At 39.2% G+C, this 24789-nt stretch overlaps 1 protein-coding gene across 1 annotated transcript in view; it reads right to left on the reverse strand.

Annotated features, from left to right (window-relative positions):
• Positions 1-10348: 10348 nt before the first annotated feature.
• LOC122552653 (3-oxo-5-alpha-steroid 4-dehydrogenase 2-like) overlaps positions 10349-24789 on the reverse strand; it is a 15397-nt gene continuing 956 nt past the window's right edge. Inside the window, exons 2-5 of the mRNA XM_043695445.1 lie at positions 23731-23899; positions 21112-21213; positions 17122-17272; positions 10349-10753 (exon numbers count right to left, since the gene is read on the reverse strand). Coding sequence (XP_043551380.1) covers positions 10687-10753; positions 17122-17272; positions 21112-21213; positions 23731-23899 — 489 coding nt within the window. The 3' untranslated portion in view covers positions 10349-10686. The remainder of the gene's footprint in view (positions 10754-17121; positions 17273-21111; positions 21214-23730; positions 23900-24789) is intronic.

A 24789-nucleotide genomic window follows, 5' to 3' on the forward strand; every position in this document is an offset into this window, starting at 1 on the left:
GTATACAGACTGGGCCCCAAAAATTGATCAATTTGTTCAGACAACCCTACTGGATCCTCAACCAGGACCTTCATTTCCTTTTTAAATGTTCTAACCTCCCCACTGGTGAGGGGGGCACTCACAAACCCAATCTCTTTGTCCCCTATTGGTACCTCCCAAAGGGGATAAGTCATTACGTTCTTCCCCTTTTTCTTTTTTAAAAAAATATTACAATATTTCTAGCTCCCCATAATTTCAAACACCAATTCATCAATTCATGCTTGACTAACTTTAAAGCCTGTTCCAAACTTGTAAATATATTTATATATTTACGTTCATTTATTCAGTATTTAATATTTAAAATGTAAAATGCATACAGTTCCCAATTTTGAAATCCACTGTAATCACCCAGTTTTAGTCCCTTAATTTAAATCCAAAATTAGTTTTCTTATGTAGTCCTGACTAATCATTGCTCAATTACAATACTATAGGTCGTGAAATAATCAGAGCAGCCTTAAAAGAATTTGTCTATTCAAGTTTTAAAAAAAACTTCTAATTCATGAACAATAGCCGAATCCAAGGTCACAGATATTAACCATAGGAGTTTTGTTTTTACTACAATCTAATGTTGAACTGAAACTTCAACTGTCCTCCATAAATCGCTTTTATGTAAAGATAAAAGAGATTGGTTAGAAACTGATAGTAAGGCAGTCATGACCTGTAAAAAGAACAGGAGTTATTATTCTTTTTTTCATAATCTCTATAGAATCCTTAACCTTAAAAGAAATCATGTTAAGTTTCCATAATAAAACTCAGATTCAAAACAGTCCTGGAACTCAAGCGCCAGGGAATAAAACGCAAACATTCAATCATCAACAAACAAATGTGCATTCAAACAAAATCACAAAGGGTTAAACTTTCTACCAGCTGTACAGCTTTTTTCATTCTCTCTCTCTCACTCATTGACATATAAATTCAGATATTTACAAACCCAGACTTCGTCTGACCTGTACTTTGGCCAGAAGACGGCGGGACAAAGAATGGATTCCTTAGTCCATACAAAGCAACAATATTTAATCATCTTTTTCCCTTGTACAAGTATTATTTTGCCAATTCCACAACATCCTGCCCAACGGACTTTCTGGAGGTATGTTGTAAGGGACCCCGCCTCCATTTCCATTGCCTTGTTCGTCTTTTGTTTTCCCGGAGGCTTTTTCCTTACCCACGACACAATCCATATTGAGTTCCTTCGTTAGTCCCTTATTAACTACTAAAACTCAATTCCGGCCACCAAGGCAATACTTAAAAGTCAAGTTTCTTACCTTGGTCTGTTCACAGAGTTGCCTGGCCCCTTTTCGCCGTATTTTCTATCGACGTCCTCTCACTGTCTGATTCAGATGTCTCTCCTGTGGGATTCGTACCAGTCGCCCAAGGGAACGGACCAAACCGGGACACGAGACTGCTTCTCAATGGGGAACGGGACGTGTCTTCCCAGTGTCCAGGGCCAGCCACTCCCCCCGGCAATGGAAGAACATCCCGGACAGCCCCCAATTGTGAGAAACAATGCCCACACACTTCAATAATTGCAGTCCGAGACAAAATCTGAATCAGCAGTGTCCTTTATTTTACACTTGCAAGAGGGTGTGATGTCCAGTGCCTATAAGGCAGAGGACATACACACCCCAAATTCAATTCATACACAATATTTATATAATTTGGTTTCTTTTATTTTACATTGCTCCTCCCCTGTTTACATCCTCCACTTCCCTAAAACTGGCCCCCATTACTCCTGTTTATCTCTTGCCTTATCCGGCCTTGTCTGTGACAAAATGCTTATTGCATATCTAGTTTAACTTCCTCCCCTCACAGCATCTTATTTATTCGCCTGTAATATCTACCATTGTTTTGCAGTCACGTTTCATTCTGGCATACAATTTTAGCTAATACAAAAACAGTTATATATTTCCTCCACATCGTTTCCATTCTTGTTGACTCAGCTCTTGGCTGAAACAATTACACACTGGTGTGAGTTCATTTACTTTTATATAATCAATTAGAATTGCAGAATTGCAGAAGTAACATTAATTTACCTATATCCCACAACGTGGAAGCACTGGAAAATGTGCAGAGGAGATTTACTAGGATGTTGCCTAGTCTTGAGGGAAGGTCTTATGAGGAAAGGCTGAGAGACTTGGGTCTGTTCTTATTGGAAAGAAGAAGGCTAAGAGGGGATTTGATAAGAGACATACAAGATGATCAGAGGGTTAGATAGGGTAGGCAGTGAAAGTCTTTTTTCTCGGATGATGACGTCAGCTTGTACGAGGGGGCATAACTACAAATTGAGGTTTGATAGATTTAAGACAGATGTCAGAGGTAGGTTCATTACGCATAGAGTGGTAAGGCCATGGAATGCCCTACCTGCCAATGTAGTCAACTTAGCTACGTTAGGAAGATTTAAACAATCCTTGGATAAGCACATGGATGATGATGGGATAGTACCGAGCTGAGAATAGTTCACAGGTTGGCACAGCATTGAGGACCGAAGGGCCTGTTCTGCGGTGTATGGTTCTATGTTCCATTTTATCTGCTTTCTTTGTTAATAAGCTTTCTTTTTTCCTTTTGTCATTAAACTTCACACAAGGCCATAATTACTTCTTGTCAGTCTTTATGGTGGAGAACACGAATAATATCCCAAACATTCAAGATGGTGAGGGAGCAGAGCTGAGTATGGTGGCTATCACCAAGGAGAAGCTGCTAGAAAAACTGAATGGCCTGAAAGTGAATAAATCACCTGGACCAGATGGATGTCACACCAGAGTTCTAATGGAGAAAGCTGAAGAAGTTAGTGGTGATCTTTCAGGAATCGCTAGGATCAGGGAGGGTCCCAGAGGACTGCAAATCACTAATGTTTGAAAAGGGAGTAAGGCAAAAGATGGGAAATTACAGACTGATTAGCCTAACGTCGGTCATGTGTAAGATCCTGGAATCCATTATGAAGGATGAGATTTCTGATTACTTGGAAGTGTATGGTAAAATAGGACAAAGTCAGCATTGTTTCATCAAGAGGAGGTCATGCTGACAAATCTGTTAGAATTCTTTGAGCAGGTTAGACCAAGGAGAGCAATGAATGTTTTCTACATGGACTTTAAGAAGGCCTTTGACAAGGTGCTGCACAGGAGGCTGCTGAGTAAGCTAAGGGCAGATGGTGTCAGAGGCAAAGTGCTAGAATGGATAAAAGCTTGATTGTCTGGCAGAAAACAGAGTAAAGATAAAAGGGTCCTTCTCAGGGTGGCAGCCAGTGACAAGTGGTGTTCTGCAAGACTTAGTGTTGGGACCACTAGTTTTCACTTTATACATTAATGATCCACATCAAGAAACTGAGGGCATTATGGATAGGTTTGCAGATGATACAATGATAGGTAGAGAGACAGGTAGCATTGAGGAGGTGGGGAGGCTGCAGAAGGATTTGGACAGGTGAGGAGAGTGGGCAAAGAAGTGGCAGATGGAGTACAACATGGAAAGTGTGAGGTCATGCACCTTGGTAGGAAGAATAGAGGCATAGACTATATTCTAAATGGGAAGAAGATTCAGAAGTCTGAAGTGCAAAGAGACTTGGGAGTTCTAGACCAGGATTCTCTCAAGGTAAATTTGCAGGTTGAGTCAGCAGTTAGGAAGGCAAATGCAATGATGGCATTTATTTTGAGAGGATTTGAATATAAAAGGAGGGGTGTACTTTTGAGGCTCTATAATGCGCTGGTCAGACCACATTTGAAGTATTGTGTGCAGCTTTGGGTGCCATATCTCAAGAGGGGGATGGACTGACCCTGGTGCGTGTTCAGAGGAGGTTCACGAGAATGGTCACAGGAATGAAAAGCTTAACATATGAGGAACATTTGAGGACTCTGGGTTTTCCTCAATAGAGTTTAGAAGGATGAGGGGAAATCTAATTGAAACATACAGAATACTGAATGGCTGAATAGAGTAGATGTTGGAAGGTGTGTCCATTGGTAGGAGAGACTAGGACCCGAGGACACAGCCGTAGAGTAAAGGGAAGACAGAGATAAGGAGAAATGTCTTCAGCCAGAGAGTGGTGAATCCATGGAATTCATTGCCTATGAAGGCCAGGTCATTGAGTAAATTTAAGACTTAGATAGGTTCTGAGTATCAAGACGATGAAGGGTTATGGGGAGCAAATGGGAGAAAGGAGTTGAGTAATGTATCAGCCATGATTGAGTCTGCTCTGCCATTCAATGGGCTGAATGATCTAATTTCTGCTCCTATGTCTTATGGTCTTAAGTAACTGGGAAGAGAGCACATCCAGAGTGAAGCACAGTCTGAGTGTGTGTTTCAGGACACAGTAAGATTAGCTTACCTACTGTGGTCCACATAGGTAGGAACAATATAAGCAAAACAAGGAACGAGGTTCTGCTGAGAGAATATGAGCCACTCGGTGCTAAATTAATAATTTCCGGATTACTGCCTGAGCCACAAGCTAATTCGCAAATCATCAAGAAGACTGAAGAGGAAAATGTTCAACAGTTTGTGGGAGAAATAGGTTTGAATTCGTGGAGCATTGACACCAGTTTTGGTGAAAAGAGGAAGCTGGTCTCATGGGACAGGCTCCACCTGAATCATGCGGGGACCAGAGTCCTGATGAATCACATAATTAGGACTGTAGATAGGGTTTTAAACTAAATAGTGGGGAAAGGGTTCAGTTGTATGGAGAATTAGGAAATCAAGTTAAGGAGAAGGTAAGAGTGCAGGTTAGTGATGAGATTAATTATTACCAAAAAATAAAGCAGTCAGAATGAATGACTGTAGTATTGCACGAAGTATTGCACCTACAAGAATAGGAAAATTTGAGAATAGAATAAACTTAAAGGCTTTGTATCTAATACACAAAGTACTTGGAATAAAATTAATGAGTCAACAGCGCCAATAGAGACAAAAAGTTTTCATTGGGTAATGATTATGGAGATGTTATTGCAGGGAGACGAGGTTTGGGAATTGAATATCCAAACATATATACTGTTTTGAAAATGTAGGCAGGAAGGGGGTAAAGGAATAGATCAATGTTGTATTGAGAAATGATATCTGCACTGGAGATCAACACATAGAATTAGTATGTAGAAATAAGAAATAGCAAAGGAATGAAGTCCCTGGTAGGTGTAATCTGCAGTCTTACTTTATGGGCACAGGATAAACCAGGAAATACTGGGGCTTGCAAGAGGGGTATAGCAATAATCATGAGTGATTTTAATATGCATAAAGGCTGGATTAATAAAATTGACAAAAGTAGCCTGAAGGGACAGTTCACTGGATGTATTTGAGATTGTTTCTTGGAGCAATATGTTTTAGAATTAGCCAGCCCCAAGGCTACTCTAGATTTGGTATTGTGTAATAGAGAGGGATTAATCAATGATCTCATAGTAAAGTATCTTCTAGGGAAGAGGGATCATTAGCATGCTAGAATTTCAAATTCAGTTAGACTGTGAAACTGGGATCCCATTCTCACATTCTGTAATAAACAAAGGTTTAAGGTTAAACTAAAGATTTCTAGGCATGAGGTTAGATTTGGTCTGAGTGGATTGGGCCGGAAGACTAAAAGGTGGGACAGTGTAGGTGTTGGAGATGCGCAATTGCTCCCACCTAAAATATATTCCAGAAAGGAAGAAAGATTATATGAGAGGAAAACTGATACTTAACTAAACAAGGAAGTTAAAGATATTATCAAGACAAAAACTAAGGCATACTATATTGCAAAAGCTGGAAACTTTTATATTGGTAAACTTTTAAATATCAAAAGGTTTACTGAAAAAGTTTTTAAAAAAGCAAAACTAAATTATGAAAGCATTAGTGCAAAATATAAAAATGGATGCAAAAGCTTCTGAAAGTTTATACAAAGGGAAGATGATAGCTAAAGTGAATATTGGTCTCTTGGAGGGTGAGACTGCAGAGTTAACAATGGAAAACACCGATATGGCAGAGTCATTAAATCAATATTTTACTTCAGTTGTCATGTTGGAGGACATTAGTACCACCTCAATTGTAACAGGTCATGCAGAACTTCTCGAAAGGTAGGAACTTAGAACAATCATCATCACTGGGGAGAAAAAATCTGAGCAAACTATTGGGATTGAAGGCAAACAAGTCTCTAGGATCTGACGGCCTATATTCTATGGTCTTAAAGGAAGCGACAGCAGACATAGTGGATCCATTGGTTATAATATTCTGTGGATTGGAAAAATACTAATATAAAATGCTTATTCAAAATGTGAGGGAGACAAAGTAGAAAACTATAGACAAGTTAATTTCATGTATTGTTGAGAAATAGTTAGAATCCATTATTAAGAAAGTAATAGCAGGACATTTGGAAAAGCAAAATGCAATCCATCAGTGTCAGCGTAGTTTTATAAAAGGTAAATCATATTTGACTAATTTGCTAAAGTTAGTCAAAGATGTAATATGCAAAAGGGATAATGGCTAACCTGTAGTGTAGTATATTGGACTTCCAGATAGCATTTGATGAGGTGCTGTGCAAAAGTTCAGTATGTAAGATCACATGGGGTTGGGGATAATTTATTAGCTTGGACAGAGGATTGGCTAACCTGGAAAGCAGAGAGTAAGGACAAATAGGCGCAGGAATAGAAAGTACTATCACCACATTTGTCGATGACACTAAAAAGGTGGGAATTTAAATTGCAATCACGAAGTAAAAAATTTACAAATTGATGTCGATAGGTTAGGTGAACGAGCCAAAATTTGGCAGATGGAGTTTAACATGGATAAGTGTGAGGTCATCCATTTTGATCAGAGGAATAGAAAGGCAACTTATTAACTCAATATAGAGAAGCTTCTGTGCTTCAGTGCACGGGGATCTGGGTGTCCTCGTACATGAATTGCAGAAAACTAGTACGCAGGTATAGCAGGTACAAGGAAGGCAAATGGAATTTTGGCATTTATTGCTAAACAAATACAGTCTAAAAGTAAGGAAGTGCTGCTGCGCTTGTATAAGGATTGGTGAGACCGCATCGGGAATGCTGTGTGCAATTATCACTGCTTTACTGGAGGTGGGATGTAGTTCCATTGGAGGCTGTTTAGAGGAGGTTCATTAGATTGATTCTAGAGATGAGGGGCTTGTCTTGTGAACGGAGATTGAGCAGTTTAGGCCTATAATCTCTGCAGGATTGAAAGGAGATCCAATTGAGGTATGCAAGATAACAAAATGGAGTTGACAAAATAGCTGTTCAGAGAATTTTCCTCCATCTGGGGCAATTGAGAACAAGAGGTAATAGTTTTCAGATAAGGGTGGAATATTTAAAACATATATAAGGAGAAATTACTTCTCTCAAATAGTCGTCAATTTATGGAATTCACTACCCCCAAAAGTGTGGTAGATGCTCATTCATTGAGTTAATTTATGGAAGAAATAGATTTTTCATTAGTAATGGGTTGAAGGGTTATGGAGAGCAGGCAGGAATGTGGAGGTGATGTAGAGTGGAGATCGGTCATGATTATATTGAATGGCAGTGCAGGTTTGAGTTTCTGAGTTTCCTACTCCTAGTTCTCATGTTCTTTAAGCTGTTTTACTGTTGAGACAAAATCTGTAGCATTACATGCTTATGTTAAAACCATAAGAAAATATGACCTGTCAAGGCAGGTTTTAATCTGGAATCTGACTGATCCAATAAAAACACCTATGGGATCATAATGGCACTACCATCTAATCTGCTCACCATCATGACTTGGGAATTATATTATTCCTTCACTGTTGCTGGGTAAGAATTCTGTAATTGTCTTCTATAACAGTACTGTGGGTACACTGACCCCTCCATGAACTGCAGTATTTCAAGGCAGCTCATCACTGTCAAAAAGGGCAATTAGGATAGGTTAAGAAATGTCTGCATCCTGCACTTGATTTTAAAATCACCATGAGTGCTTGTGTCATTTTTTCCATACCTTGGGGGAACTGTACACAATATTCCAAGTGTGGCCTGACTATGGACTTACAACAATTTGTCATAACTCCACTTTTGAATTTAATATTCTTAGAAATAAATCTGAGTGCTTTAAAATTGTTTTGCTGGCTTACTTGCTTGGATTTGTTTACCTGGATCCCTCACATTCCCCCATTTATTTTCTAAATGGTGTAAATGATGTTTCCATTTGTCCCCTTACAAAGTGCATAACCTCACATCTGGTAAATGTTAACTACCTAGTCTGCAAGTTTTCTCGTACCCCTTTATGTTCTGGTACATTCTTCCTTTCTTGTCGATCTTCGGTCACTTGCAAATTTTGATATTAAGCAACTTATGCCCAAGTCTAAATCATTCATGTAAATATGACCAGTAGTGCAGGCACAAGTTCTTGTAAAAGAATATTTTCCACCTTCCTTCAATACAAGATATTACACTTAACTCCTACTCTTGTTTTAGTCAATTTCAGTAACTATTCAGCAATTTGATCATTAATTTTGCATGCTCTAATCTTTGTTATTATGAGCCTACCATGTGATACAATCCACAAATGGAATCTAACTTTACTCTTGTAAACTTGGGCTAACGATTTAAAAAAAGGCAGCTTTGGTAACCAAATACACAACTATTATCTGAACATAAGAGTTGTGTTGAGTGAGGTTAACATTTATCCTTTCTACTTTGTTTTCCATTTTTTTGCTTTATTCTAAAAGTCACAAAAAGATCAGAGGTGAAGTCAACAGTTTAATTTATTTGCAAGGAATAAAATCAACAAGCAATATCATTGCAAAAAATGACATCATTTCATTTGCACATTACTTAAACTGCTCTGTAACAAAAAGCACATTCTGGAAAATGATCTAATTTCAAGAACATGAGGACTGGTTTAAGAAGTAGTCTTTGTCTTATTATTACTTACTGTAAAACCTGGATATCCAGTCTTTTGATGTTAGAGTTAGACATTTCACTAATTATTAGCTGCAGTCAAATTGTGCCTAATATTCCTTAGTCAGGTGTTTCAGCAGTTTATTGTAATCACTTTTTTTAAGCGAAGAACTGCAGCAATAAAAACAAAAAAGGATTGGACACAATTTGATTTGTTTGGCCAAGTGAGAGCTTTTAAGATAGATTCTCATCAATCCCCTGGGAGATTTCTCACAATCTCACCAAACTTGCCTCATTAGCCACTTAGGAGAAAGTGAGGACTGCAGATGCTTTAGATCAGAGTCGAAGAGTGTGGTGCTGGAAAAGCACAGCCGGTCAGGGAGCATTCCAGAAGCAGGAGAATTGACATTTCAGGCACAAGCCTTTCCTCCTCTGATTATAAGCCCGCTCCTCGGATGCTACCTAACTGGCTGTGCTTTTCCAGCACAACACTCATCTCATTTACTACTTACCCTGCCTCTACCCTATTGCATCTACACATCCAATTCTCTGCTGTTCCCAGAATAAATTGCCACTCAGCAGATACCTACTGACAGATTGGCATCTCTTGTGCATGTGTCATCTTTTAAAGCCTGTTGTGAACCTGAACAAACCCTTTTTGTCCTAAGCTGCCCAGCATAGTTTCTGACATCTGCCTTGGATTTGGCAGACAGGGGGAAAGTTGGAACCCAGCATTGCAAATAGGGACCTGGAGGTCCTGCTGCACATGGTGGTGCAAATGTGGGACTTCCTCTTCCCCAGTGGAGGTTATGACACCAGACCATGTCCAAGGTTGCAAACTGGGTTGGAATAGCCTTAACCATCTGGAAGGATAGCCAGCACTTTGGAAGAAAGTCATTGCACTTCTCCACTCTGCAAACAAGTGCACCTATCTGCTCTCCGATACTTCACACTCACTCATTCCAGCTGTATCTGCTTCCAACCACCTCACAAACTATTATGCCCTTTGTTTTTGAAGCCTAAAAGAATAGCATGCAAAATGTAAGATAGATAATAACTGAATATGATTTTATCAAAAGCCTTGCTACAAAATTTTTGTCCAAAGAGAAAAGCTCTATTAAATAGTCCCTCAACCTGAACAGTTTATTTATATGTTGTGGATATATGTTCGCTTAGCTGGGAATTCGTATTGCAGATGTTTCATCCCCTTTCTAAGTGACCTCTTCAGTGCTATGCAGCATCCTATGAAGCACTGCTGTACTGTGTTGGTTGGAATTTATTTGGTTTTGTTCCTGCTGCTTCCGGTTGCCATTGGCAGTGTTTGGTATATTGGGTCTAGGCCAATGTGTTTATTGATGGAGTCTGTGGATGAGTGCCAGAGGATCTCAGAGGACAGCGAGAGAATTCCTTGAAGCTTGACACTCATCCATCACTAAACACATTGACCTAGACCCAATATACCATCCACTGCAATGAACAACTGGAACTGGCAACCAGAAGCATTGGGAATAAAACCAAATAAATTCCAACCAACACAACAGCACTTCACAGGAAGCTCCACAACACTGAGGATGTCACCTAGAGAGGAGGCAAAACATGTGCAAACCAAATTCCCAGCTTGGCGAACATAGCCATAACAACTACAACTGGAACCCAAGCTACAAATCTTTACACAAACCTTGAGTTCATTTATAATGTTAAGTTAGGTCATTAGTAAATACATTGCTGAAAATCTTATTTCTAGCAAAGCTCTTAATAATCAAAATATGGTTTTGAATTAAGTAGATTAATTTTTGCAATCTGCAATAGAATAACTGAAGTCTGTTTGAGCTTTAACATTGTTGCTTCAAAATAAAAAGGGAATTAAAATCTTCCTAGATTTTGGATAGTCCTGGAACTTCTCCACATAAAACCTGGGGAGAGAAAAATAAAAGAAGTTGACCAGCAAACTTTCACAATGAAATATTCTACAATATACTGAACACACTTTTGCACAATGTTGAAATGATATAATTCATTCAGGGAGGCAATGTGGCTCTTCTAGTCAAAGTTTAGAAAGGGAATCAAATCTGTGCGCAACAAAGCCCCACAAAACGCATGTGATAGCCACCAGACAGTTCGTTGAGAATTTGTTTTTAAATGGCTACCTTGGAATCAAGGATCTTTGTTTATTTTCCTCCTCCCTAACCCAGTGGTACTGGTGCAAGTATTTACTATTCCCATTGACAACAGCTAAAAATCAGCTAAATGCATTATAAAATATAGATAAGATGTAGTAACCAATAAGTAGTACTGGCCAGCTATTTTTCTGACTAATATGCTTCAGCAACAATAATCAATTTTTAATTTTCACAAGTTAGCAACAAATGATCTAGTGGTGTATGTCATAAAAACTAAAAATACCAGAATTCTTTTGTGCCAAGTAAACGCACTATTTCAGTTACTGCAAATTAAGGTGGTGTACTTATCAATGCTGAGCTCTAGAAACTTAGAATCCTGTGAGTGAAAAGTTGAAGATTATACTGAAGGTCAGAGACGAGGACTACAATTATCTGGATTATTAATAGTCTTTTTATCTTAGACCACAAGATATAGGCGCATAATTAGGCCATTTGACTTATCACGGAGTGAAGGCAGGGAACCTCCAGGGTGGAGAGATAAATGGGAGGGGGTGGGGCTGGGGAGAACGTAGCAAAGAGTACAATAGGTGGAATGGGGTGGGGATGAAGGTGATAGGTTAGAGAGGAGGGTGAGGGAGGGTAGCAAAGAGTAGCGGGTCTGTTTCAGTACATGGTTGAAGAGCTTCAGGGCACAGGAGATGACCTGGGGGTTGCAGTGAGAGAGAGACTCACTGAGACGTCTGCTCCACTATATGATCATGGTTGATATGATTTTCAACCCCCTTCTCCTGCCTTGTCCCCATAACCCTTGATCCCTTTAGTACATCAAAAACACTGTCTTAAATACATTCAATGACTTGGCCTTCACGGCCTTCTGCGGCAATGGAGTTCCATAGTAAACCACCCTCTGGCTGATGAGATTCATCCTCGTCTCAGTTCTAAAGGTCCGTCCCTTCACTGAGGCTGTGCCCTCAGGTCTTCATCTCTCCTACTGGTGGAAATACCTTCTCCACATTCACTCTATCCAGGACTCTTAGTATTCTGTAAGTTTCAGTAAGATACCCTCATGATTAGATTAGATTCCCTACAATGTGGAAACAGGCCTTCAGCCCAACAAGTTCACACTGACCCTCCGAAGAGTAACCCACCCAGACCATTTCCCTCTGACTAATGCGCCTAACGCTATGGGCAATTTAGCATGGCCAATTCACCTAACCTGCACATCTTTGGACTGTGGGAGGAAACCGGATCACCCGGAGGAAACCCATACAGATACTGGGAGAATGTGCAAACTCCACACAGACAGTTGCCCGAGGCTGGAATCAAACCTGGGACCTTGGTACTGTGAGGCTGCAGTGCTAACCACTGAGCCACCGTGCCGCCCAATCATTGTCCTTCTAATCTCTGAGTACAGACTCAGGTTCCTCAACCACTCCTCATATAATCCTTCATCCCAGGATCATTCTTGTAAACCACCTCTGAACTCCTTCCAACACGAGCACATCCTTTCTTAGATACAGGGTCCAGAACAACTCAATATTCTAAATGCAGTTTGACTAGAGACTTAAATACTGTTTCCCATGCTAACATTTGTCTCAAGCCTGCTGCCCAATCATTGTAATTAACCAGCGTGTAATATCATGTTTACACAGATTAAAATTGGGTCTCCAAGGACTTATCTTGATATTCCTACTAACATGCTACCCCTCAGTGGCATTATGATGTTAGTTTCCACATGTGACGTAGGTCTTTGAAAGTGGAGTCCCAGGTAGCCAGGATAGCGAAGGCGGCATTTGGTATACTTGCCTTTATTGGTCAGTGTTTTGAGTATATGAGTTGGGAGGTCATGTTGCAGCTATATAGGACATTGGTTAAGCCACTTTTGGAATACTTATTCAATTCTGGCCTCCGTGCTACCGGAAAGATGTTGCTAAACTTCCACAGAATCCCTACAGTGTGGAAACAGATCATTCAGCCCACCAAGTTCACTGAAGAGCAACGCACCCAGAACCATTCGTATAACCCTACATTTCCCATGGCTAATGCACCTAACCTACACAACCCTGAACATTGTGGGCAATTTAACATGCACATCTTTGGACTGTGGGGGGAAACCGGAGCACCTGATGGAAACCGAAGCAGACAAGCGGTGGATGTGCAAACTTCACACAAACAGTCGCCCGAGGGTGGAGACAAACCTAGGTTCCTGGCACTGTGAGGAAGCAGTGCTAAGCATTGAGCCATTGTGCTGTTCCAAATTGCTGCAGGAGGAATGAAAGGGAAGAGGGTCTGGACCGGACACGAAAAGAAAAATAACTTGAAAGTGTTCAGAAAATATTTACAAGGATGTTGCTAGGATTGGAGGGTTTGAGCTATAGGCAGAGGCTGAATAAACTGAGGCTATTTTCTCTGGCATGTCAGGGCTGAAGGGTGACATTACAGTGGTTTGAAAAATCATGACAGGCATAGGGTGAATAGCCAAAGTCTTTTACCCAGAGTGGAGGAGTCCAAATCTCAAGGGTATAGCTTTAAGGGGAAGGGGAAAGATTTAAAAGGGACCCAAGGGGCAACCTTTTCACACTTGGTGCTTGTATGGAAATGAGCTGCCAGAGGAAGGGTGGAGGCTGGGACAATTGCAATATTTAAAAGGCATCTGGATGAGTGTATGAATAGGAAGGGTTTAGAGGGACATGGGCCAAATATTGGCAAATTGGTTTAGATTAGTTTAGGACATCTGGTCAGCATGGATGTGTTGGACTCTACCTCACCAATACAGTCTCTGTCAGCCTGTGTCTCATTTTCATCAAACTGCTTATCCGATTTTCAGAGGGAGCAGAAATTTCTTCCAACTAAAATGTCGGAAAAACCAAAGTGATTAGCTTCAGTCCAGGTACTAACTGAACTGTATGCTATCAACTCCATTAATCTTGCTGGAAGCCATCTGAGGTGACCCAGACTTCACAATTCTATTGTCATACTGGACCAAAAAGGAGTCCACATATCCACACCATTAAGACACCTACTTTTAGTTGAGCATTGTCTCGCCCCCAATCTCCGCTGCTCTGCTGCTGAAATCTGTATCCATGCTTTTGCTACCTCTGTTACAACGTTCTTCTGGCCAGCCTCCCAGTTTTACCCTCGAGATTTAAGGTTATCCAAGACCATATCACTAACCTTCATTAGCTTTGAGTGTATCAGTAGGTAATGCAGTTTTAAGATTCTCATTCTGGTTTTAACATCTTTCCATGATTTTACTCCTACTTTTCTCTAATCTCCTCCAGGCCTACAATCCTTCAAGATAGTTATTAATCTTTTAAAAATGTGATGGCCTTTTGAACATCACTCATTTTAAGCATACCAGTGCTGGTGGAAATATCTTCACCTGAGGCCCTAAAATTTGAACATTCCTCCTACAACCACACTTTTCTCCTTTTATGTGGTCTTTAAAACCTGCATATTTGACCAAGGCTTTGGTCATCTTCAGTTATCTCCTATTAGGCTTAGTGCCAACTTTTGATTGCTCATGCTCCATGAAGGGCCTAAGAATGTTTTATATAAAAGACACAGATATTCTTGCATTGAGCGCATAACTAAAGAGCATGGAGAAGCAAAAGAAAGTGGAATGATTACTGGAGTGGAGTGATCTGAACCGTAATCCTGAATACTATTAGAAACACTTAATGTACTTATGCAAATTTCTCAACATTCTAAGAAAACAATATTGAAGAAATTAGAGATGTATCAATTTCCATAGAAGAAACAATACATTGATTTACCACATTCAGTAAAATACATTTTAAAAACTGACCTGCTGTGACTGCAGCCTAACTGGTGTTCCCATAAATGAAAGGGCCACTGGTATGTCAGATTTTCCAGAAAATTAGTCTGCAGCTGTAAATAACCCAATCTCAACTTCAGGTGTGCAAACTTTTGGGTTTCCTGAATATGGCATAACCCCTACCCCAATACTGGAGATTCAGGAAACACTTTCGCACTCAAGAAACAGATACTTCATGACTAAATTTTTACAACGTTAACACATTTGAGAATTAATCACAAACTGGAAGAAAATTGCCTGACTGATGTCTGCTGATTTTTGCACTCCACACTTGCTACTTAGACAGTCACACAGCACAAAAACAGACTCTTTTGGTCCAACCAGTCTTTACCAACCATAATCCTAAACAAAACCAGTCCTACGTTCCTGCGCTTGGCCCATATCCCTCCAAACGTTTCTTATTCATGTACATATCCAAATGTCTTTCAAAAGTTGTAACTGTACCTACATCCACCACTTCTGCTGGAAATTTATTCCACACACACAAACCACACTGTAAAAAAAAAGGTTGTCCTTCATGCCCTTTTAAAAGTCTTTCTCCTCTCATCTTAAAAATATGCTCCCTAGTCTTGAAATCCCTCACCATTGGGAAAAAAACCCACCTGCCACTCATCTTATCTATACCCATCCTGAATTTATAAATCTCTATAAGGTCACCCCTCAATGATCAAGTGAACAAGTTCCCAGCCTATCCAGCCTCTCCTAAAATTCAAACTTTCATTCCCAGCATTATCCTGGTAAATCTTTCCTGACTTCTTTTCAGCTTGATAGTATCCTTCCTGTAACTGGGCAACTAGAACTGAACACAATATTCCAGAAGAGGCCTCACCAACATCTTATACAACCTCAATGTGACATGTCAACTCCAATACTCAAAGAACTAAACAATGAAGGCAATTGTGCTAAACACCTTCTTAACGACTTTGTGTACATGTGACACACGCTTCAAAGAATTATGTACCTCGGGTCAAGGCCTTACTTTTAATTGTACAAGTTTGTTTTACCAAAATGCAATACTTCACATTTATCCAAATTAAACTCTATTTGCCACTCCTCGGCTCTTCAATAACCTCCTTCACTCCACAGCACCAATTTTGGTGTCATCTGCAATCTTACTAATCATGCCTTCTACATTCTCATCTAAATCATTTATATAAATGACAAAAGCAGACCAGCACCAATCCCTGTGGAACACCGCTGGTAACAGGATTTCAGTCCAAAAACAATCCTCCACCACCACCACCTTCTGTCTCCTGCCATTATACCTTCTTTTCTTTTTTCCCCTCACCTTGTTGACTTGCTCCTCTCAATTGCACTTGAACTATTCATTGCATATGGTCACCAATCTGACCACTCTCTATAAAGATTTTTCATCTGCATTCCTTCATACGATTTATTAATGATCATCCTATGTTCATAGATTCTATTTTTATTCCCCTAGAAAAGTAAAATGTACTCAAAGCTTTCCATCTATTGAACACCTTCATAATTTAAAAGACCTCTATAAGGTCACCTGTCAGTCACCCCGTATCAATAGGAAAGGAAAGAGCGAACAGCCTGTTCAGTCAGAGACACGTGCATTTCAAATGCAGGCAACATTGATTTTGCCAATGGATGCAGAAGTCATATTTACAGATAGGCAAATCATTAAAAGGGAGGAGGCAAACAAAAATGATACCATGTTCAAACTAGAGTAACTCTCAATGATGAAAAAAAATCTGTTCTGATTTTTCTGTAACATCTTATCAATGTTAAAACATGTCTTGACACACCATACTCTGCAAATTGATTAAAGGCAAGTAAAGATGGACTTTTAATTTTAGATCCAAACTTAATTTGATTTAGGCTGGAAACTTTTAAAATCTGCAAGTGCACAAAAATGTTTGGTTAAAATAATTGTTATTTATTACTGTACATGAAACATTTCAAAAATATAGAATGCCACTACACTAATATTGTTTAAATAAAAATAACATACACTGCCAGGGTAGATTTTCTGTTCTTGATCCAGGACAAATACAACACCTGATATGGCAAGATAAATTAGGCAGGGTGTAATGAATTTTCCCCAAGATAGACAATCACTTTTAATAGATACATTAAGCTTTCTTCTCCACTCATTTGCCTTATTTGTTTTTGTCTCCAGTCCTAAGTTCACTTGCCTAGGAAATCCGTAAACACTCATGCACCAGAACAGCACAAATTGTACTTAATTTTATTGAACCTGTATGATCAAGACCATGTTCAAAAGAAGAAACTTGACTTAAGGAAAATTAAAAATCAGTATTAACAAAAAGGTTGCATTTTAACTTGTCAATTGTACCTGTGATGATAAATAGCACGAGATCCTAAGGATAGGGTTGTGAAAATGGCAAAAGCAAAGGCTGGGAAGGTCCAAGTGGCAATGGAATAACCAAACCACTCCACAATTTCACCAAAGTAGTTTGCTGCAGAAACATATTCAAATAATCCTCCTAAAAACAAAACAAAATAGTTATTGTTGTATTATTGCAGAGAACACAGACAGTGTACTTGTAAGACAGCTAAATGACAGCACAGGATGTGATGCTCCAATATAGAAAGAGTACCCCCCCCTCCCCCTTGTCATCTTTAGGAGCATTTTGTAGTCAGCCAAGTGTCATGTTATAATCATGTAATTTAGCTGTAATGTCAGTAAGCATAGGACCAGGCTATGTGCACATCTAAAATCTTATAACTGCCTTGAAGTTTATTAGCAACATTCTTTACATCAGCCTCAACAAAAATCAGGTCTTCATGGTATATTTCGGGCTAGTATACAGCGACAACACTCAGATTATATCACACTGATAAGATACCACACCAGTTATAATGTTTTCTTCGAAACAGAAACTATTAAGTATAACGTCCCGTGTTACACCATCACTGAAAATTGCAGTCTATTGCTAATGGTACAAATCAATTCATAGCATCAAAATTCAGAGTCAGCTGTTTTCATTATTTTCTGTAGTGAGACTGTAGTGTCTTCCTTTATCTGGTATGAAGTACTGAAAGCGATAAATCTATACACACACAATATGCGTATATATACTTTGAACATACTGATGTGAAACCAAGTAGATTGATACAACAATAAGGTATTAATTATCACTTCATTAGCTACTGATCAATAGGCCTGAGTCACAGCTACAGGCTAATTGAAAATCTCAGTGTATCATTTGAAAGGGAAAAAAGGTGAGTACTATAATATTTTCTCTAAGATAAAACAAAAAAGAACTGTAGATGCTGAAAGTCTGAAACAAAAACAGAAATGTTTGGAGAAACTCAGGTCTGGCCACATCTATGGACAGAAAGCAGAGTTAATGTTACAAATCCAGTGACCCTTCTTCAGATCTGCCGAATCTCTCCAGCAAAGTTTCTCTTTTTCTCTTTTCCCTCATATTCTTTGTTAAACCAGCAACAGGTTTAAAATTAGCATGAGGCATTCCTGGGCCAAATAAAACGTAGGCAACAGCTGCACTAATTTCTGGCAAATGAAATTGTGGTGAAATCAACCCCTACCTTTAATGTGTTGAATAAATTTCTCAACCACTACATTAATGTAAAAAAAAGGAGTAATTCTGTTGAAATACAAAAGGAATTTTGTATAAATGGGTTGATCAGCGTAATTTAATCAATTTGAGGGTTCCTTCTGTTGCACACAATTGAGGTTTTTCTACTTCATGTCGTAGCAACCCTTTAAAATGTTGTTAATTTTAGTGCCAAATTATAAGTGATTTTGCAATAGGAACTGAATGAATTCAGGCCACTCAAATTGATTTCCTGTAGGTTGCTTATGGACTGATCTGTAATAGGTAAAAGTTACTTTGAAAACCAAGATGCTTTATAAAAGCAAAGGTGGTAGATTATAAGTAATAACCTTACATTAAGTGTAAAACGCTGGGTTTTATCTGTCAACTGGTCTGCATTTATCTTGGAGATTGTTTAAAATACCGAAAGCTTTTGTTTTATTTTCCCAATTCAACTCGTTTAAATCTCAATTTTCTGAATCAGCAGGCAGTAGTGTTTGAGTTAATTTGGATCTGAATATACAGTTTCATTACAGATAGAATTGCCCAATGTTGGTAAAATTTTATTAGTCATTGATCACATTAGGTGGCTGAAATTATTGAGAGAAACCAACTATAGATATCCAAAACACAAGCTTTATCCATGAACACCAGCAATATCAAATAATTCATTCAACATCCAACATAATAATGAATTCACAATGAAATGACAGGTATTCCGCTCATGAATTTCTTTTACAGAAAAAAGTAACCAAGTCAGAGTCATAGAGCTGTACAGCATGGAAATAGACCCTTCAGTCCAACTCATTCATGCCAACCAAATGTCCTAAATAAATCTAGTCTATTTGCCAACATTTGGCCTATATCCCTCTAAACCCTTCCTATTCACATACCTATCCAGATGCTTTGTTCCAGTCTCCACCACTTCCTCTGGCAGCTCATTCCATACACGCACCACCCTTTTCATGAAAACATTGCTTTTGATGTCCCTTTTAAATCTTTCCCTTCTCACCTTAAACCTATGCCCTCTAGTTTTGGATTCTCTCACCCTGGGGAAAAGACCTGTCTATTTACTTGATCCATGCCCCTCATGATTTTATAAACCTCTGTAAGGTCACTCCTCAGCCTCTGATGCTCCAAGGAAAACAGCCCCTTTCTATTCTGGCTGTCCCGACAGCCTAAACTCTCCAACCTTGCATTATCCTTGCAAATCTTTTCTGAACCCTTTCAAGTCTCACAACATCCTTCCTATAGCAGGGAGACCAAAATTCAATGTAGTATTCCAAAAGTGGCCTAACCAATGTCCTGTACAGCCGCAATGTGACCTCCCAACTCTTGTGCTCAGTACTCTGACCAATAAAGGAAAGCAAACCGAACACCATATTCACTATCCTATTTACCTGCAACTCCACTTTCAAGCAACTATGAACCTGCACTGCAAAGTCTCTTCGTTCAGCTAGTGGACTAATGAAATTTTACCAACATTGGCCAATTCTATCTGTAATGAAACTGTATATCCAGATCCAAATCAAACACTACTGCCTTCTGATTCAGAAAATTGAGATTTAAACGAGTTGAATTGGGAAAATAAAAAAAAAGCTTTTGGTAATTTAAACAACCTTACCACTAAGTGTAGAAGTTCTGCCCTTATTTGCCTTTCCAAAATGCAGCACTTCACATTTATCTAAATTAAACTCCACCTGTCATTCCTCAGCCCATTGGCCCATCTGATCAAGATCCCATCATATTCTGAGGTAACTTTCACTGTCCACTACACCTCCAATTTTGAAATAAACTTATTAACCATACTTCCTATGTTCACATCAAAATCATTTATTAAATGACAAAAAGCAGTGGACCCAACACAGATACTTGTGGCAGACAACTGGTCACAGGCCTCCAGCCCGAAAGACAACCTCCAGTCACCACCCTCTGTCTTCTACCTTCGAGCCAGTTCTGTGCCCAAAGGGCTAGTTCTCCCTGTATTTCATGTGATCCAATCTTGCTAATCCAGTCTACCATGAGAAACCTTGGTGAATGCCTTACTGAAGTCTATACAATGTCCACCGCTCTGCCCTCATCAATCCTCTTCATTAGTTCAAAAAAATGCTTTCAAATCAGTGAGACATGATTTCCCATGCACAAAGCCATTTTGACTATCCCTAATCAGTCCTTGCCTTTCCAAATACATGTAAGTCCTATCCCTCAGGATTCCCTCCAACAACTTGCCTACCACTGATGTCAGGCTCACTGGTCTATAGTTTCCTGGCTTTGCCTTACCATCTTTTTTAAGTAGTGGCATCACATTAGCCAACCTCTAGTCTCCTGGCAGCTCATCTGTGACTATCGATGATACAAATATCTCAGCAAGGGGCCCAGCAATCACATGCCTAGCTTCCCACAGAGTTCAAGGGCACATGTGATCATGTCCTGGGGATTTATCCACTTGGATAACAGTAGATAATAACAAGTGAGAATAGTTGAATTTGGCAGTGAATATTTTTTTAAAAATTCAAAATTAATTACAGGCACTTCCTCAGCATTTGCTTATGGGATTTAGCTACCATGTAAGGCCATGTACTGTGACTATCCTCATGGAGGCTTAAAAAAAAAACAGGAAAACAAATATTTGCTTAGTAAATCATTACTTTATTATGTGGATGACAGAAAAGTATGCACTTGATGGATGCTAAATGCAATACTCAAGTACTGGTGTATGGCAAGATAAAAAATGAGTGGGGGTTTAGGGAAGAGACTAATGTTACCTTTAGGAATCTTGTAACTTGTGTCTCCAGGTTTTCTCAACTTCCGTAACAAATGATCACTATGGATATTGAAAGCCATTCCTAGTAAGAATAGCATCATCCCTACAAGACCAAAAAAATTTCTTTGAATACAACAGCAAGAACACAAACTGAACTTTGATCAATGTAGTGTACTCCACTATAGATGTTAAGATGATACAGATCAAAAGTCTAACAAATGTTTAATATTGCAGTATGGCATCTTGTTTTTATCTGCTCTTTTCAACTTAGTCCAGCCTAGTCCCATCATTTTTTCTAAAAATTGAGTGGAGAGAGCCCAAAATCAGTGATATGAATGTTCTGTGATTTACCCATGTACAGCAGGTAAACCGTGAATAAGAACCAAAGAAAAAATGGACAAGACTCAACCAATGCTACAGCATCTGAGAGAAACAGACTTAAAATTTCAGGAAAACTACCTTTCATCAGATGAATCTTGAATACTCTTCCCTTTTCATCTCAAATCACTTTCAAGGTGCAAGAAGCCAAAATGTAGAAAAAGGAACAGCAATTTTTACAATGTGGGAAAAATGTTAATTATTTGAGTTATGATTTGAGTTATGATTGACATGTAGATGTGGCAGGAACAGTTAACTGTCAACCTTATTTAGCAGTTTAAAGTCAGATCTGGTAGGCGGACACAGATTGACCAAGCTGTAGCAATTGAGAACATAGCACGAATTGCTGTTTCCAGAATTCTTTCATCTTTGAAAAAAGGTACAATTTATGGGCATATTGTTTTTACCTACAAAGAACAAATTTCTGCACTTGAATACATGTAGCTTATATCATGTGCAAATGAATCATACTGCAAGCCTGGCTGACCTTAGATTGGCTTAGTTCAAAATGTGAAAAGCCAAAGAGTAATGGCCATAGCTATCAAAATATCTAACTCCAATGCCTAAATCTGAAGTACAAATGATGTATTTTCAGGTTCACAGAAGAATGCCTATCAATCAATAGAAGGGAGCAGATTCTTTGATTCTTTTAAACATCTCCTAATTGTCCCCTTCTCTGAAGTAAGCTTATTTAATTTCCGGTTCGTTATAGCACTTCAATAGAAGTGCATGTCAATGCTTGCACAAGATTGCTCAATTTTATGGTCAATATTCTGAATGTAGGTTGGTTGCTGAGCTGGAAGGTTCATTTTCAGATATTTCATCACCATACGAGATAACATCTTCAGTGAGCCTCTAGACGAAGCACTGCTGGTGTTTCCTGCTTTCTATTTATATGTTTAGGTTTCCTTGGGTTGGTGATGTCATTTCCTGTGGTTCCAACCGGAACTCTATCAACAAGCACATTGACTTGGACCCCATTTACCACCTTCTGAGAAAAGGAACGAAATGACATCACCATAGGAAATGACATCCCCACAGGAAATGACATCACCAACCCAAGGAAACCAAAACCTATAAATAGAAAGCAGGAAACACCAGCAGTGCTTTGTCCAGAGGCTCACTGAAGATGTTACCTAGTATAGTGACGAAACGTCTGAAAATTGACCTTCCAGCTCAGCAAGCAAACCTACATCCATAATCTCAACCTGAGCTACAAATCTTCTCAAAACTTGCTAAATGGTCAATATTATTGGAAATTGGGGGATGTCAAAAACTACACTTTCCTCCTATTTACTGTCTAACATGAGATTTTATTCAATAGCTAATGTAGCAGTAATTAGTTTCCCAAAGTTCTAGCGTATGAGAACAAAAATAAGCATTATAATAAATAGTCTGCAGGACAGAGGTACTTGATGACTCACTGCCTTACAACACAGCTACTCTACAATACAACTATTAGAACATTGAGTGGTAGAAAGTGAGGACTGCAGATGCTGAAGATCACAATCGAGAGTGTGGTGCTGGAAAAGTACAGCAGGTCAGGCAGTATCCGAGGAGCAGGAGAATTGATGTTTCAGGCATAAGCCCTGATAAGCCCTGATGAAGGGCTTATGCCCGAAACATCAATTCTCCTGCTCCTCAGATGCTGCCTGACCACACTCTTGACAACTATTACAACATTGCCAACTTCTCCACACTTCCCCAATGATCAGAAACTCTCCAAGAAGATTTTTTCAAATAAAAAGAAAAATATTGTTCATAAAGCTCCACACCACCAAATGAAAATATCATGCTGGAGAAAAAAACAACTTTCCTATGAGGACAGCCTGACATTCAAAGATATGCATGTGTATTTTGCACCCAAACCTTTCCCAATCTACAGCAAGGTTACACATAATGTGGTAACTTGGAAGGCAGACAAAAGTTGTTTTCCAGTTTTAAAAAAGTCTAAATTCCGCATTCATGGCATTGGCAGAAAAGTCCAGCCCATTAAACCTTGTATTTCTCCTCTTCGCAAATGTTGCCAGATCTGCTAAGTATTTCCATGATTTCCTGTATTGATCTCAGATTTCCACAGTCTAATACTTTGCTTTAAATAAATGAAAACAATTGCAAAAGATAAATACGTGGAAAGTGTGTAGGAGTACAGTAAGCAAAAATGTTAGGAATGGTAGGAAATAAAATTACAGAAAGTTTGTTTTAAAAAAGCTTTGTCTGATTTAATATCATATCAACTTACCAAACAAAAATCTGAAGTCAGTGGTCCAGCTATTATACTTGGTACAGTAGATCAAGTTGTGTCCTTGAAGATACCCATTCAAAGCACAAAATACAAAACATTTCAAAACAAAGAAGATTTCAACAACTTGTCCTCTGGTGAAACATCCATAAATAAATACCCTAAAATATAGGAGATTGAAAGTATTAATTATACTCTTGACCCTTTGCAGTACTTATATTAATGAACTATTTGGATTTGAAAAGAAGGAGACACATTTGCGCAGATAGAGTGAATTGACTAGGCTTTTTCCCCAAGGTAGGAGAGTCCAAAATTAGAGAGCATAGGTTTAATGTGAGAGGGGAAAGGGACCTAAGAGCAACCTTTTCACACAGAGGATGGTGCATGTATGAAATGAGCTGCCAGAGGCACTGATGGAGGCGGCTACAATTACGACATTTAAAAAGCATTGGAATAAGTATATGAATAGGAAGGGTTTAGAGGGATAAAGGTGAAATGCTGGCAGATGAGACTAGATTTATTTAGGATATTTGGTCGGAATGGACAAGTTGGACCAAAGGGTCTGTTTCCATGCTGTACAGCTCTATGGCTCGCATTTCAGGACACCCCAAGAGTACTTTTCAATCATGGATCAATTCTGAAACAGAACTAATTTACAGAAAAGCACCATAAAATTGTGTACATTGGACAGATAAATACTGCTCAGAACATTAGGGATAACTAGGGATAACTTGGGTGGCACGGTGGCACAGTGGTGGGCGGCACGGTGGCACAGTGGTTAGCACTGCTGCTTCACAGCGCCTGAGACCCGGGTTCAATTCCCGCCTCAGGCGACTCTGTGTGGAGTTTGCACATTCTCCCCGTGTCTGCGTGGGTTTCCTCCGGGTGCTCCGGTTTCCTCCCACAATCCAATAAATGTGCAGGTTAGGCAAATTGGCCATGCTAAATTGCCCGTAGTGTTAGGTGTAGGGGTAATGGGTCTGAGTGGGTTACGCTTCAGCGGGTCGGTGTGGACTTGTTGGGCCGAAGGGCCTGTTTCCACACCGTAATTAATCTAAT

The sequence above is a fragment of the Chiloscyllium plagiosum genome, chromosome 9, assembly GCF_004010195.1.
Source record: "Chiloscyllium plagiosum isolate BGI_BamShark_2017 chromosome 9, ASM401019v2, whole genome shotgun sequence".
In the NCBI taxonomy this organism is placed as follows: domain Eukaryota; kingdom Metazoa; phylum Chordata; class Chondrichthyes; order Orectolobiformes; family Hemiscylliidae; genus Chiloscyllium; species Chiloscyllium plagiosum.